Raw genomic sequence first — 14,995 nt, 5'->3', positions numbered from 1 at the left:
ATGGCTGAAGCTATGGATTATTTATGTAGTTTTGGTAAATTATGACCTAATATTTTTTTCCAAAAGTCTCTGTCTTATAACATAATAGTGAAATCGCTAAGACATGGCAAACCTCTCACTTCAATTCATCTAATCACTCCACAGTCACCTTGTAAAGCCTCTATTGGCAGCAGGGAACACGGTAGTTTTCTTCCCACAGGAACACCATAAACAGAGAATCTGTGACTAAGGCAACGATTACATGGAAACCTGTGTTTAGGTAAACACTTCTTTGTCCTTTTTAAACATTTGTTTACAGTTAACACAAAAACATGTGTTTATTTGCTGTGTAGATATGTTGAAACACGGATATCCATCACAGTCATACTTTCTTTGAATGGATTAGTAACACAGACGATGACAAAGTACTTTGGAGTTTAACCAATGTTTCGTCTTGATGTCTCACCTCCTACTGAATAGGTTTTCACATGCAGCAGTTTGAATCATCTCTGTGCGTCATGGTTCGCCCTCTTTGCAATTCTCAACCTTTGCATACTTTTTGGATTGAGAACATTTTAAAATACATATATACTGTACTGTATCACATCTCAAAACAATGGTTTAAAGAATATGTTGCTTGTGTGTAGAGTACTATGACAGTACGAAGACAAATTTCCACCCTGGTGGACAATAAAGTTTTATTGTATTGTATTGTAATGATTGTTTTTCTGCAGTGTAGTGTGAATAAAATCAGTTGCTCCACGTAGAATGTGGTATAAGCAGCAGGTATGTAACCTTTCCTTCTTCCCAGAACATGGACAGGCAAGTGGCCAAATGTCTTAAGGCTCTGAACACAGAGGAAGTCTGCCATTGGTTTACCAGTATTGGACTGCAGAAATGTCTTCCTTTCATCAGAGGTAAAACACATTTTTCTGACAGCCTCCTCTCCCAGCCCTTTGGTGACATAACAGAAGCAGACATTGCCAATTTGGTTTATGTAAACCACAAATCAAATCAAAACTGTTTTGTGAACGTCAATTACTTAAGAAGAAAAGGAGATGAGGATAATGTAAGATTAAACTTGACACCATTACTGCATAAGTCATCTTATGCAATAGGGATGTTAATAATTAACCGTTTAACCGTTAACCGTTAACCGACATTAAGCATTTTAACCGATTAACGCTATCGGTTAAAACGGTTAAAAGAAACGTTAATAATTAATTAAAAAGCTGAGAAAATCTCGTCACTTGAAGGGGAATAGCTGGTCCACCGTAAGAGCCCACCTTAAGAGTCTGAGCCGGCGTTACAGATACAGGAAGTTGGCTCCCGTATATAGCTCGCTTGAGCGTAGGAGATGTAGCCTCATAGCATTTATTCACCGACAACACAGTCGGTCGGAAACTCGCTGAAGTTACGCCCCGCTGACAGAGAGTATGTGTGTGGCTACAGCGGGCACAGAGCCACCTGCAATGATTGAAGCAAACACACACACTGTTTGCAGGACAATCGCTATCATTAATCCGGACAGACAGATTTGTAGTTACGTCGGGCAGACACACAGCGAACAACCTGCTAAACTAAACTAAATGTGTGGTGGAGACTTTTACTGGGAAAGTGGCTGCCTGCTAAAGTAACGCTCCCGGACGGTGAACTGGAGACAGTGAAAGCAGCATACGCTCCCGTATGGTTGAACTTGGCGGCCAGTTGTCTGTTGTCTTCATACACTGCAGCTGGCGCACTGCTGCATGCGAGGCACAAATCTTGCCGGTTAACGGTTAATAACCAGTTAACGAGGTTCGGTTATTGGTTAAGAACATTTTTCAAAATTAGCATCCCTATTATGCAATAAGAAACTTGTCTGACTATCCTTCATAGCGCTTGTAGTCTATGCTTTGGGTTAAATTATTAGGTATATGTGTCATTAGAGTTTCCCTTTTACCTTAAGAAAAACTACATTTAGGCCTTTCTCCATTGTCTAGTTCCAGCATGATGAATTTCTGATAATATTTATTGTCTTACATTCCTTTAGCAATGTAGTAAAGTAGCTAATAAGTGAAAAGCGGCTGTAACGCCGAATGCGGTGTGCTGCCATGCAATGTCTATGAAAAGCTGCTGCGGCCGTTCCTGAGCTCAGTGAACCGAAGTCATTTCATTCTGCGGCCAGACAAAAGTTGGGAAAAGTTTAACATTTAGCGGCACAGTGCGGCCGGAGAGGACCCACAGCCGATCAGTAAATAGATCTTGTGACATGTTGACTTATGTTACAAAGAATTTCTTCACATCTGAAACACATGAATACGCCTCCGGCCGCAGAAAGATGTAATTATTGCGGCAAGCCACATTTTGCCTCTGCCTGCTGTGAATTTGGCATAAAACTTAGTATATTTTTGTAAATGCTAACAGTTAAATATTAATTTTTAGATGTGTTCTACTTTCTCTCTTATAAAGATGTCACTTGTATATTACTACATGCCCAATTTCCACATTTTTCTTTTTAAAAATGAAATGGCATTCAGGTATGCAAAGACTTGTCATTTGCTTTTAGACAAACATTGCCTTCTTCATGTTTGTCAAGTCTTTTTTCAAATGTTTGCAGTGGATTATAGCTTATTGGCTGCGATACATCTCTCAGATGTCTTTAACTATATAGGTGTATGACTGAATGTTTCTCTTTCAGAGGTAAAACTGTGTGGAGCAGACATAGCTTCTGTGGATGTGAACACTCTGGACATCCTCCATATCGCCACGCCGGAAGATAGGGAGCAGCTACTGTCAGCCATTTATAATGAGCTGCACCCTCCCAGCACCAACACCCAGAGACTCAACTCTCTGCTCGGTACACTTTTATCATTACAACATGACAAATGAACATTTACCTAGACAGCTGGCAAATGAAGCATGTTTACTAATGTTTCTTTTTTTACTATAGAATCCTTGGGCCCTAACAATGTTGAGACATTCACTGCAACATTAGTGTCAATGAGCAAATCTAAGTCGGCTCCTCATGTGAGCTGCCTGAGCATGAATCGGCGTTCCCTCAAGCTCCGGTATACAGCCTCTCATATATACAATGAAAACAAAAAAACAAGCTTCATTTTAATCTCTTGGTCTTTTTTTCCACTGAATAAACAACAGCCCAAACTACATGACACAGAGGAATTCTCAACTGATAGAGATTACTATTAATGGTGAGTAAAAGGTTAAATATATGCAGTGTAATATAACTAAGATATGGAGAAAACCTACATTTACAGCATATATGTGGATGTGAATACTAAATATTCACTTATGGACACACACAGCCACATCATGCAGTGTGTGGCCTGTGGGTTAGTTGTTGCTTTGATATTCATAATAGCCACTTCTGTGAGAATAAATCAGGCCTCTATAATACTTCCCATTGTTGTGTCATGTTGTGTTGCAGCATCAGAGCGGATAGTTCATCTCAGAACCCCAAAGGAAACAACAGTGGCAAAAATCATGGATTCATGCATCAAAATGTTGGGAGTGACAGAAGATAAGAGCCTCTTCATACTGAAAGAAAAGAAAGGTGCACAGCACATTATGTAGTTTTTATCTAGAAACAAAACAGACACATATTCATATACTGTACATGTGCTTTGGCTTTAAGGTTCATCAGAGGAGCTTGCACCCGATCAGCAGATTGGGAGCCTACTGACATCAGAGAACAGACAGTTGGAGCTGCACTTGTGTAAAACGGTAACGCTGATCAGTTATATGTAAGATACCAGACTTTACCCTACATATAACATTTAACAAGATACCTTTCTGTATGCTTTTGCATCATACTGTAGGACAAGTCATCAGGTACTGCTTCACAAAATAATCCAGAAGTCAACAGCTCTAATGAGAACAGCAACATCAACAAAAATGTCCAGGTGAACCAGCCAGCTAAGGAAGAGAGGATCAGGGAGCTAAACCAACAGGTGGACTCGCTACAAAATGTCATCCTGCAGGTCAATATCGCTCTTCAGCTACATCTATACAAATATGTAAAAGAAACACTCTCATCTCATGCTGCTATAACTGTGGTGAATGTATTAACTTAGTAGTGAATATAATCACCACTTATGTTTTGAACCCAAAGGTCCAGGAGCTCCACCACGGCCTGGTAGCGTTTTGCTCAGAGATAAAGAACATGGATGGAGATGTGGATGTAGACGAACTCGGCTCTGCTGAACTGAAGCAGAGGCTGGAGTCAGTTAAAAGCCGACTGGATGACAAGAGGCAGAGTCTGCAGACCCTCAGTGACAACATTAACAACGCCACTGCTCACAGGAAGAAGTAGGTCGACTGCCTCTGTTAATTAGTAGCTTGTTCAACAATGCATTAAACTTTTCGTCCACCTTCCAAAGACTTAAAAAGCAGTGAGTTGAGAGATTACAAAATGCCCATTGATCTGAATGTACTGTAAATTTGAGCAAATGTCTAATGTCTTGTTTGTGTTAGGCTATCATCCACCCGAATATACCATATGTGATGGTACTGTAAACCTAAACGTGATCAGGGGATGGAAACAGTTAATGAATAAGTGAATAGATAGCTAATGGTAGCTAATAATCTTTTGAGACTTTTAGGGGACGTGGCTTTTGTTTCACTAAAAAAAAATGACAGAAAAAATGTAGTCCTACCTGCAGGTCTCCACAATAGATTGGTGCAGGATGACATATTTTTGTAGGCCAACCCAGAAGTTAGCATCGCACTGGTTCCCTCGACAAAAAGCCAATGGGATTTTTCCATTGGATTTTGGGTTATTGGTAATAGAAAATAAACTCTGTGGCAAACACACGTCTGTGATACCTACACATTTTGTTCAGTAAGATAATCTCACTTTCATGATTTTTGAAGTGTTAATGCATTCGCCAGAAGTAAAAAGCTAATGTTAAGCTATAAACTAACTACAACACGGTCGCATGAAGTCGAGTATGCACAACGACGCTGTAAATGCGGACGAGTCGCCACAATGACATTTAGTAGTCTCATTTAGCCACTTGTTAGCAACACGTAAAAGCTTCAAAATTCACGAGTGGGATATTTACTGACGTATTTTATTTTCATAGAACAATATATTAAAATCTCTTAAGCTTGTGTTAACCACAGACCTTATTTCAGGCATCTAACTAAAAAACATTAACCTTGAGACAAGGGAGCCGGAAGTGCTAAAATGCTAACTCATTTCCTGGTTTTAGGATTCATTCTTGCAGCACTCAGGAGTTCAATTGTAGAGATATGGCTACTCCACTTAGTCAAAAAAGTCCAAATTTGTCAAAGCATTGCCCCTACAAGGAAACTAAACCATCTGCTATGTTTATTTAACTCTGGTGAAATTCACACAAAACCTTAACTACATATTTCATAAACCATACTGTACTGTATATATGTATATCCATGACCTTTTCTGAAATGTGGTCTTTTGCTATTCAGACAGTTGGACGTTCGTCTCTTGGAAAAGATGAAACTGAACTGCCAAGTGTTCAAGGAGGAAATTTCCATGGTGCATCTCAACCGGCAGGTGGCTCACCTCCAAAATGCTTTGCAAGAAAGCTATGTTAAGGTACCACTGATCAAAGATGACCAATACCTTTCATCATAGATCATTTGCACTGCTGCAGAATTTAGCCCACAAGCTGCAGGTCTGGAGCTCAGTCAGCGGAGTTTAATCGATAGCATGTGAAACACAGTCACACCAATATGTGGGAAAGCTGTACGGTCTGAGTCAGAGAATGTTTTGATTGCTAAAAATAAACAATGAGAAACTGAGATTTGCACAGAAACGACGCTAGTTATTGAGAGAAGCATGCTTGGTATGGGATACTAAAATCAAACTTCTGCTGAAGATAAAACAGATTGCCATTTTTGGACAATAACGTCAAGGCCAATACTGTTTCCCCTATGTCTTAAACCATATCACAACAACTTGTGAAACATGCACAGAAAACTGGCCTTTTCTTCACTAATGAAAGCCATATTGTGATAATCACAGACAACATGTGAGGTTCATATATTAGTTCATTTAATTGTCCAGCAGCGGAATTAGCCCACTAGGAAAGGTGGTAACAGCTTCCTGATGTGGTAGATCATTACGTGACACTATTATGTCCATCATCTTTGATCTTCTCCTCACTGTTCTCCTGAGTGACAACACAATGCTCCATTCAGTCAACTCTGTTTCGGTAAGTTGTGCAGTTGAGACTGGCTATACAAGGCTGAGGGGAGTGCTTTGGATGAACACGCACTTTTTTTTCGGAGAAAATGATGTTTAGCGCTGACATCCGAGAGCCTGTGACCATACCAACAATGGAATGTGTGTGACAAAAGCCACTGGGAGAGTGCAATGGAGAAGTGGGCCAGCATGTGTAAAACTATCTCCATCTATCCCCGGAGGAGCCTACTTCTTTTTTAATGTGGCTCTTTTATCCCGTTGGAGAAGCCCTAACGAGGTGCCATGAAAGGACACACGCGGCTTCGGCTTTGAAAGGTGCCCCGTGTCACGTTGCCGCCCCGGGGCCACGCTTTTTTAGGTGCTGAGTTTGTGGGAAAAGCAGCAGCGCTAATGTTTATCATATGACCTAATCAGAGTTAACACACAGGTCAGAGCTGAGGAGCAGCCTGGGAACTGATGGAGCTGCCGCTCTAATAAGGAGCAGACCGCCCCGTGTTTGGTCTCGTAGGCTGCCCCGCATTACAGACAATAAGGAAATATTTCATCATGGGCAGTCTAATCTCGGGGATCTATTGCAACTGGAGAGCATCAATAAAGGATCCGAGAGGGAAGGAGAAAGAGAAACAGAAGGAGAGAGTGAAGGGAGGAGGGGAAGGACAACAAATAGCGGAAATTATTTTAAATAAGCACTTTAGCTTGGACAACTCAAAAACTTCAGACAGACTATTAAAGAGGGGAAATTGGGAGAATTACTGTTTTTGCCCACTATTCAGTCTCACATGTCCGTTGAGGATGGATTGAGTTGTGAGAAAAATCTGCCACCTCTTTGCCATGGCATGCCTCTGAGTTTAAGGAATGGATAGGATGTCTCCAGTTTTTAAATAGAAACATCATGATACCAGTTGTGGTTGATCATGGTGGTCATATTGTCTCCGATTAATCTGTCCTCCATTTTCTACACCAAGGTTGACTGTGTTAAAGATCCCTGCTGTTGGAGCAGAATGACACCACTGAATTCAGAACTACCAACACCCATCATTATAAATGAAATGCAATCCCTTCCACTTAGCATCTATGTTGTCTGAGCTGTCGGAGGATCATTTCTCCCACTGCGGGAAACAAAGTCTTTTCACAGATCATGTTGTAGCTTCCTGTGATGGAGGCAAATTATGGTGTTTAAGAGATTTGCAACTTAAAATCACTTTCTTTCTTTTTATAGAGAAAAATGGTGAGCCATTGTTTCTCCACCTTTGTGATCTTGAACAGCCCTGTTTTATTGCCTACTAGCAGTTCATTGGTCGTGTCTGTTGTGTTTATGGGATATGTGCCCTGTGTCTGGCCCAGGTAGGTTAGGATTTGATCTCGTAGATAAACAAGAAAAATATGAAGAGAAAATTTCTTGGCCTCTTGGCGTGCGTCCAACATCGAGGCAAACTAAAAGGGAAAATGATGCGCATTAGAGTGTGCTTCTCAAGGGGCTTGGGCTGCGTTTCCGTGGATATATCCTGTCTGGCCAACTTGTCTGAGGGGAGAGAAGCCTTAGCTTTGACCCCTGACCCTGGCAAGGCGGCATCTATTGCTGCGAGGCATTCACATGCCGTTCAGGGAGAGGGGGGTTGGGGAGGAGTATGCCAAGAGGCTGGATAAGGGGACATTGGAATTCAGTGGTCAGACTCACAAGTTATTTCTGATCCCTGCAAGCTACTTGTGGTGTGATCTCTTTGAAAGCTAATCATTACATCTTGGTGGTCTTCTGGCTTTGACGCAGCTTAAGTCTTATCTCCTGGGGACCTGCATGTAGTGGGATTTGTAAGCTTTTTCTAAGAACTAATGTTACAGTTTTATCTTGAGGAAATAATGTTTCAGAGGTACAAAGACAGACCATTGAAAGTTTTAATGACTCTATGACTCAATAGAGTTGTGATAAAGATAATAAAGATAACAATGCAGTCGGTTGCTCTTGGCTACTTTGGAATCAACCCATTCTCACTTGTGAAATACCACCGTTTGGTAAGTGTCCCTCGGCGTCGCAAACCAACGCACGGAGGCACCCTTTAGCAACAGTGTGTGATGAAGTGAGTCCGTTCAGGGCAGGTGGAACGGGTGGTTGATGAGTCAAACAAACAAGACTTTCGACCAGGAGACCAGAGGTCGTGTCCCATGTGAAACCAATAGTAAAGTTGACTTTTTTGTCACGTCTGTCTTTAGTCAGTAAAGACAGTAGTCTGTAGTCAGTCGTCAGTATTGTGAGTCACGTTAGTCGTAAGTCAGTGAAGTTAATGTCAACCATGACCGTTTCTTGTGTTGCCTAAACCTAATTTTCGGTGAAAATAGAAGTTTATTTTGAAAGGACACCATGCATGTAACGAGCGTATATTGACACGCCATCCTTGGTCTGTCCAAAAGAGGGGCACCCCGTGCGTCGGTCGCCGACGCCGAGGGGCACTGACCAAGCGGTGGTATTTGACAAGTTGGGTGTGAGAATGTGTTATTTGAATCTCTTTAACTATCTGCCATTAACAGTACCTTAAAGGAATAGTTCAACATTTTGGAAAACACACTTTTCATTTTCTTGCAGAGTTAAATGATAAATACTGGAAACAGGAGGTATTAGCGAGCCTGGCTCCGTCCAAAGGCAAAACATCTGCCTACCAGCTGAGCTCTAAAGCTCACTAATGAACATGTTACATATTGTTTGTATAGTCCATACAAAAACCTAAATATAAAAGCAACAAGTTGTTCTTTTACAAGGGTCTTCATGTCATCCCAGTGTGGTTGACAAACTCACAGTGTTGACAAGACTCCGGGTAGTCACTGCACCTGGCCAAGAAACAATCCAGCACATAACTCCCCGTAAAAAACACAACTTGTCGTTTTTCCACTTCGGTTTTTGTACTGAATAAACAAACAAGTTAAAACATGTTAGTTAGTTAGCTTTACAGGTGCTGGTAGCCTTTGGACAGAGCCAGGGTGGCTGTTTCTCCCTGTTTCCCTGTGTCTCTATGCTAAAATACGTTAACCCTCTCCTGGCTGTTAGATATCTCATCTAATTCTCAGCAAGAAAATTAATAAATGTATTTCCCAAAATGCTGAGCTATTTACTTTACTTAAAGGACCAGTGTGTAACAATTAGGAGGATCATTTGACAGAAATGGAATATAATATTAATAAGTATGTTTTCTTTAGTGTATAATCACCTAAAAATAAGAATTGTGTTTTCGTTACCTTAGAATGAGCTGTTTATATCTACATAGGGAGCGGGTCTTCTCCACGGAGTCTGCCATGTTGCACCACCATGTTTCTACAGTAGCCCAGAACGGACAAACCAAACACTGTCAACTTTTCCTGTTTGGGCCGGAGTCAATAATGTTATTTGCAGCCGTTACCGCCGCTCTCTCTCTCTTGCTTCACCACCCGCTCTCCATCTCTGCTCCAAATGACCTACACTACTCTTACAACAACTGTCTCTAGAGATGGCCATTTGCGTTTTTGCATCGGCCAATCTGCAACCACACCATTAGATACCGCCAGATCCTACACACTGCTCCTTTAATGCAAATATACTACAAGTGAGCTATTATTACATCGGGTAAGAGTATATGACTTAAGTGGAAAAATGAAAGCATGAAATTGGCCTATAAAAATACTACCTCTTGTGTCACACACATGACATTTATATCAATTCACCACAAATTGGCAATGGCTTAAAATCTGAACCATTTGCATTGAAGCAGTGTGTGCCCTTTCATTTGTGATGTGTTCTTGCTTGTTTCTACATTCAGGAGAAAGCTCGGAAAAAGAGTCTGGCCATTGGTAGCCTGAGCCAGCTGGTGTCACCGCAGTCTCCCGCCATGCTGCTGGTTGTACAGGAGAACCACAATCGTGATGGCCATTATGGCTTCACGTGGCGCTACAGAGAAGGCAGCGGACTAGTGGTGGTCAAAGTGGACAACTCTCACCTGTGTGTGGAAGACAGGTAACACACAGACTCATACAAAAGAAACCAAGTAATTTATCCAGGCTTAATGGCAAATACCTGGTTAGTGTTCACAGAGGCCACCTACTGTAGATAGTGAGAGTGATATCCAGTATGTCACTCATCCCTCCCATTTCTTTCACCGCTCTATTGTTCTATGCTTGGTAGCTATGGAAACCCATCCGATATTAGCCCCAAAGCAAGCAAACACTGTAACGTAATACTTGGATGCAGAAGAGAGTGAAAAGGAGCAGATAAAATAACTTCACATAATTAAGCGATTACTGCATTACAAGTACATGCTTAGAAACACAACACTCTCAAACTCAAACATACACACACACAGTGCAGTTGACGTCCCTCTTTGAGATAATCCCGCCGTAAGAAAGACAAGTCTGCATGATGGTGCAGAGACACAACCACAGAAGCCGAAAAGAGTCTTTGAGCCTCACTGTGTGTGTTCACTTATCGCAACATCTGTGCCAATGCTCTTTAAACAGCTAATCAAGAAATACAAAGGGTTGCTATTTCGCTGTCAGTGTTATCCGATTGGCTATAAATAAAACTAATGAAGGGAAATTTTAATTAGCTTTGTGTAAAGGTGATCTCTTTATTATTTGTTGCTTGATAAATAAGCATTACAAAGGTCCTGTCTTTACCTGTAGAGAGAATCCTGTGATGTATTGTGTTTTTCTAACTTTCTACATTTTTTGTTTGACATACTGTATTTTTGCGTGTGTGTTATTGAACTTGTAGACTGGTGGAGGTGAACGGTGTGCCGGTGGTCGACTCCACACAGGAAGAGCTGACTGACATCCTGCTGCAGGGACCCAGCGCTAAAATTGTTGTCCTTCGTCAGCCCCCGCCAACCCCCACCTCCCAGCAGCACCCTCTGGTCCTGCAGCGCATCGTCAACCCCGATCCCATGCAAACAATCTGCCCAGAAAGGGATGTGGTCACCATGGAAACCCCTCCGCGACGGAAGGTGATGGCCATCTGATGATACGACGGAGAGAAAAGAGACGACTACAGAGACTGAGAGAAACAGTGGTGATGACCCATAATGTGAAATACTATGTCATCTAATGTTAGTTAGTTATTTACCTCCACATGTGAACATGTTTATTGTGTTGAAATGTACTTCATAGATTTGCTGCTAAAAGTCTTTTAGTCGTGAATGTCAAACAGTAATACGGCTGTGTTTTTATGTGACTTTTTTCCTACTTTAAAGCTTCACCACATGTACATAACTTTGAGCTTGGTAGGTAGTAATGTGTAATCCATATTGTTTCAATGTATGTGCATAACATTGCCTATGAAAAACATATTTCCAGAAAAAAAAACAAGAACACAAACAAAGACTACATTCACTCCTTCTTTCTATTCATCCTCTTGTTTTACATCATATTTGTGGCATGTGGGTAAAAGAAAAGTAAAAGGAAGAAAGAGGCAGAGCTTTGCTCCGCTGGATATGCGATAAACATTTCTTTTTTAGCATTCTCAGTCATTTCTGAGGGTACAACAATGTAAGCCTGATGAGGACACAGCATGCTTCACCTTTTTAAAAGCACAGATAGAAACAGGATAGAGTCAGAAAATATGTGACGTAGTGTAAAGACACATCCGAAAGCTTTGTATCCTGATTTCTCTTTGAAGATTAGACACTAGGATGGTCTGAAACTGTGTTCAGAGCAGACGATTTCTTTAAAAAATAAGTCACGTCTCCCCTTTCTATGTTGTAATGTAATCCACTGTGCTGTAGGAATAAACCCTTGGGCCCGGAAATGCCTCATTTCTCAGCCTTGTTCTCCGTCGTTAAGTGGCAGTGGATCATGCAAGTCTGACAGAAAGACAGCACAAACACTACCAAACCGTGACCCAGACCCCTGGGGTCCAAAGAGCCTGAGAGGAGAAATGATGAGACCAGTTTCGCTTGTCAGCGGATGAGAAAGGTCACAGGTCAGTCACCAACACATTTGTGCATTAATGGTTTTGCAATCAAAGGCAAATGAGCTCCATATAATCCTGAAGACAAGAGAGATGTATTTTTCTGGTTGCCAAACAGTCCCACAGGGAGGGAGGAGTATGATACTGGAGATTTGAGAGACTTAGTCGCAGACATGCGAAATTAAGTCAACCATGCTACAACATGTTCATTTACCCACTGACTAGATTAACTATAATGACGAACCTCAGAAAGCGTAATATGGTGAGAAGTTATTCAAAACCACAAAACAATGCAATAGCAGGGTGTAGACACGTCGAGCTGAAGACAGAGATGGTGGGAGATAGAAGGGAGAGACGCAGAGATGCAGAGAAATTGACAATGATGATGATGCTCATCGTCAAAATAACCATGCAGCATTGACTGAGGTCAACCCGGTTTGTTCTTCCATTCAGCACAGAGAGACTTCATAGCTCAGTAAAGTAAAGCCACACAAGAGACAGAAGGCAGAGGAGAGAATGTGTCATGGCTGCCTTTATGGAAATAAATTAACACTGGAGAAAATGAGACAAAATCCTATAAACACTGCTGCTGGCAAGAGTAGAAAGACGCCGCGGGATTCCCAGTGACCAACACACCCCAGAACACACACTCACAGGCTTTGATACTCCAACTATAAACCGCTGCAAGTTGTCAATCTAAAACGCAGAGGGACTCCACCGGGGTGAGTAATTGAAGTGACACCATGAAACCTTCAAAACTGTCTCAAAGATGCTGTCAAGTCAAGAGGACGAACCGCAGGACCCAACACCCTACTGTATGCAAGTCAGGAACATCTGCAGCGAGTTTGAACTGTACAGTGGCCTCCTCCTACACTACCGAGGCGCCTCAGGTTGACCCAGGCTGTACCTGACACGTAGTGGCACAGAGCAACCTACGCTGCATCTGGTTTGCCTTAGCAGCCTCGGTAAAGCTACGTCCAGCACACACACTGATAAGCTGTGAGGCGAGCCCGGTGTGGCTGGATTTCTCTCTTTCGCCCAGCGAGCCCCAGCTTCTCACTCCTCAATCCCCCGCCTCCCTCCCTCCCACCTCCTTCAACTCTCTAACCACCCCATGACATTTAAGGGTGCCTGGCATCCGTTTGAAGTGGGAGAGGGGGCATTAGCTCTGGTTTCCTGCCCAAATCCCACACAAGCCAATAAAATGCATGCAGGTCTGAAGTGAACCAAAGGAATTCCTGTCCACTAAACGTTAAACAAACAAGACTGGCATTGGCCTTATATTATACTGTACGGTAAAGGATTGCTGCTTAATGCAGACACTATAGTATCTTCCTGTTTTCATAATAATCCCTCTGTGCGTCTGTGACTGTCTGCCTGCTCCACGAGACTCTAAATTACAGTTAATGAGGTAGTTAGTGAGATGTTAATTAGAAGATGATCATTATTAATATATGTAAATCGTCTCTCATTGTCATGTAGCTCTGTCCTGTAAACCCGCATGTAGTTAATACACCTTCTAGCCTCTTATATTTCAGTAATCACTCAGCAGCAGTGAGAGCCAGGAAGGTCAGAGTAAATCCCAGGGGCTTCTGATTTCATTTTGCTGAGGTGGAAATGGGACTTCTGCCTTTTCCTCTGGAAAATCTCACACTAAGTAGGCGCACTAGGCACTTGAGAAAGTCCCCGGGGATATTTATGTGTTGACCCTCTCCTGGTCAACTGCGCTGTGTTATTTGACCTTTGTCCCTGGTATATTCTCATTGAGTTCACTGCCAGTCTAGACAAGCTGAGGAAGTACTGCCATCTACTGGCCGTCCCACAAACTTTACACCATTGTTCTGAATTGGGGCACATATGAGAACGCCTCTTGGGGCTGATTATGAAGAGCTTCTGATTAGATCCTATTATTCATACAGAGCAGGCGATGTATAACAATCATCTTCCATGTCTGGATGAATACCCAGGGTTGGGAAAATCACATGCTTCGAACTGTAATCAGTAATCCTATGGTAGATTTATCTGATTAATGTGCAAAACACACGCAGCTTTCTTGTCCAGGTGCAGAGTCCAAAACTGAAACTATGATTTCTACCTATCAAGGACTTACAACACAGTTTAGCAACCTTTAAATCTCCTGCTTTATTACATTAGGAATAGTAGTGAAATTGGCTTTTCATCAGGTACAGAGGAATCAGATTAATCTGATTACTCTTGGTTAAATTGATTTTTGTGTGTCTAACATTCATATAAAACAGTTAAATACTTACTATACTCATTTATTTATGATTTGTGATGTGTTTTATAGTAGTTGAACGAAAGAACAGTCGTCATTTTGTAATGATATTATTTTTATTAATGTAATTATTAGGGCCGCACCCTCTTAGTCAACAAATCGGTTGTTTGAGTCTCAGTCGACAAAGATTTCTTTAGTCGATTAGTCATTTTTTGAATGCTTTTTCACGCTGAAGGACTTATTTCCAAGAAATGTATGAGCACATCTCTGGTAAACACAAGATTTAAAGTGGTGCTTTTATGTGATTCTTCATGGAGAAACTCAGTTTTACAGATTTAAATCAACTAATCGATTAGTCGACAAAATCGTTTGAGTGTTAGTCGACTAAGAATTTCTTTGGTTGAGGACAACCCGAGTAATTACATAAAATTTTCCCCAATCCTGTGACACACATAGCTGATATGTAAATGTGAGCCAGACTCTTTTTCATTCAGCAGGTTATTTACTACGTCACACAGTCAGATTACGAATGAAGTAGGGAGAACGTGCGTGATTGGTGACTACGCTTGGAGGTTAACGTGGGTTTAACTACCCCAAATTAATGTGTTTAGGCTGGATCTGACATAGGGCTGAGAGACATTTCAACACTCCACGCTGCTCAATTATAAGG

At 41.6% G+C, this 14,995-nt stretch overlaps 1 protein-coding gene and 1 long non-coding RNA gene across 11 annotated transcripts in view; one reads left to right on the top strand and one right to left on the bottom strand.

Moving 5' to 3' along the window:
* LOC141774164 (uncharacterized) overlaps positions 1–14,995 on the bottom strand; it is a 188,862-nt gene that overhangs the window by 80,420 nt on the left and 93,447 nt on the right. The window lies entirely within an intron of this gene.
* Positions 3,115–11,917, top strand: LOC141773506 (uncharacterized). Its single transcript, XM_074645366.1, has 8 exons — positions 3,115–3,170; positions 3,407–3,532; positions 3,614–3,702; positions 3,798–3,959; positions 4,091–4,287; positions 5,428–5,557; positions 9,949–10,142; positions 10,899–11,917. Exons 1-8 carry the CDS (start codon positions 3,128–3,130, stop codon positions 11,140–11,142), a joined length of 1,185 nt encoding a protein of 394 aa, XP_074501467.1. The 5' UTR covers positions 3,115–3,127; the 3' UTR covers positions 11,143–11,917.

This window comes from Sebastes fasciatus, chromosome 9 (genome assembly GCF_043250625.1).
Source record: "Sebastes fasciatus isolate fSebFas1 chromosome 9, fSebFas1.pri, whole genome shotgun sequence".
Taxonomy (NCBI): domain Eukaryota; kingdom Metazoa; phylum Chordata; class Actinopteri; order Perciformes; family Sebastidae; genus Sebastes; species Sebastes fasciatus.
The sequence above is the reverse complement of the archived record's forward strand: the minus strand, read 5'-3'. Positions and strand labels throughout refer to the sequence as shown.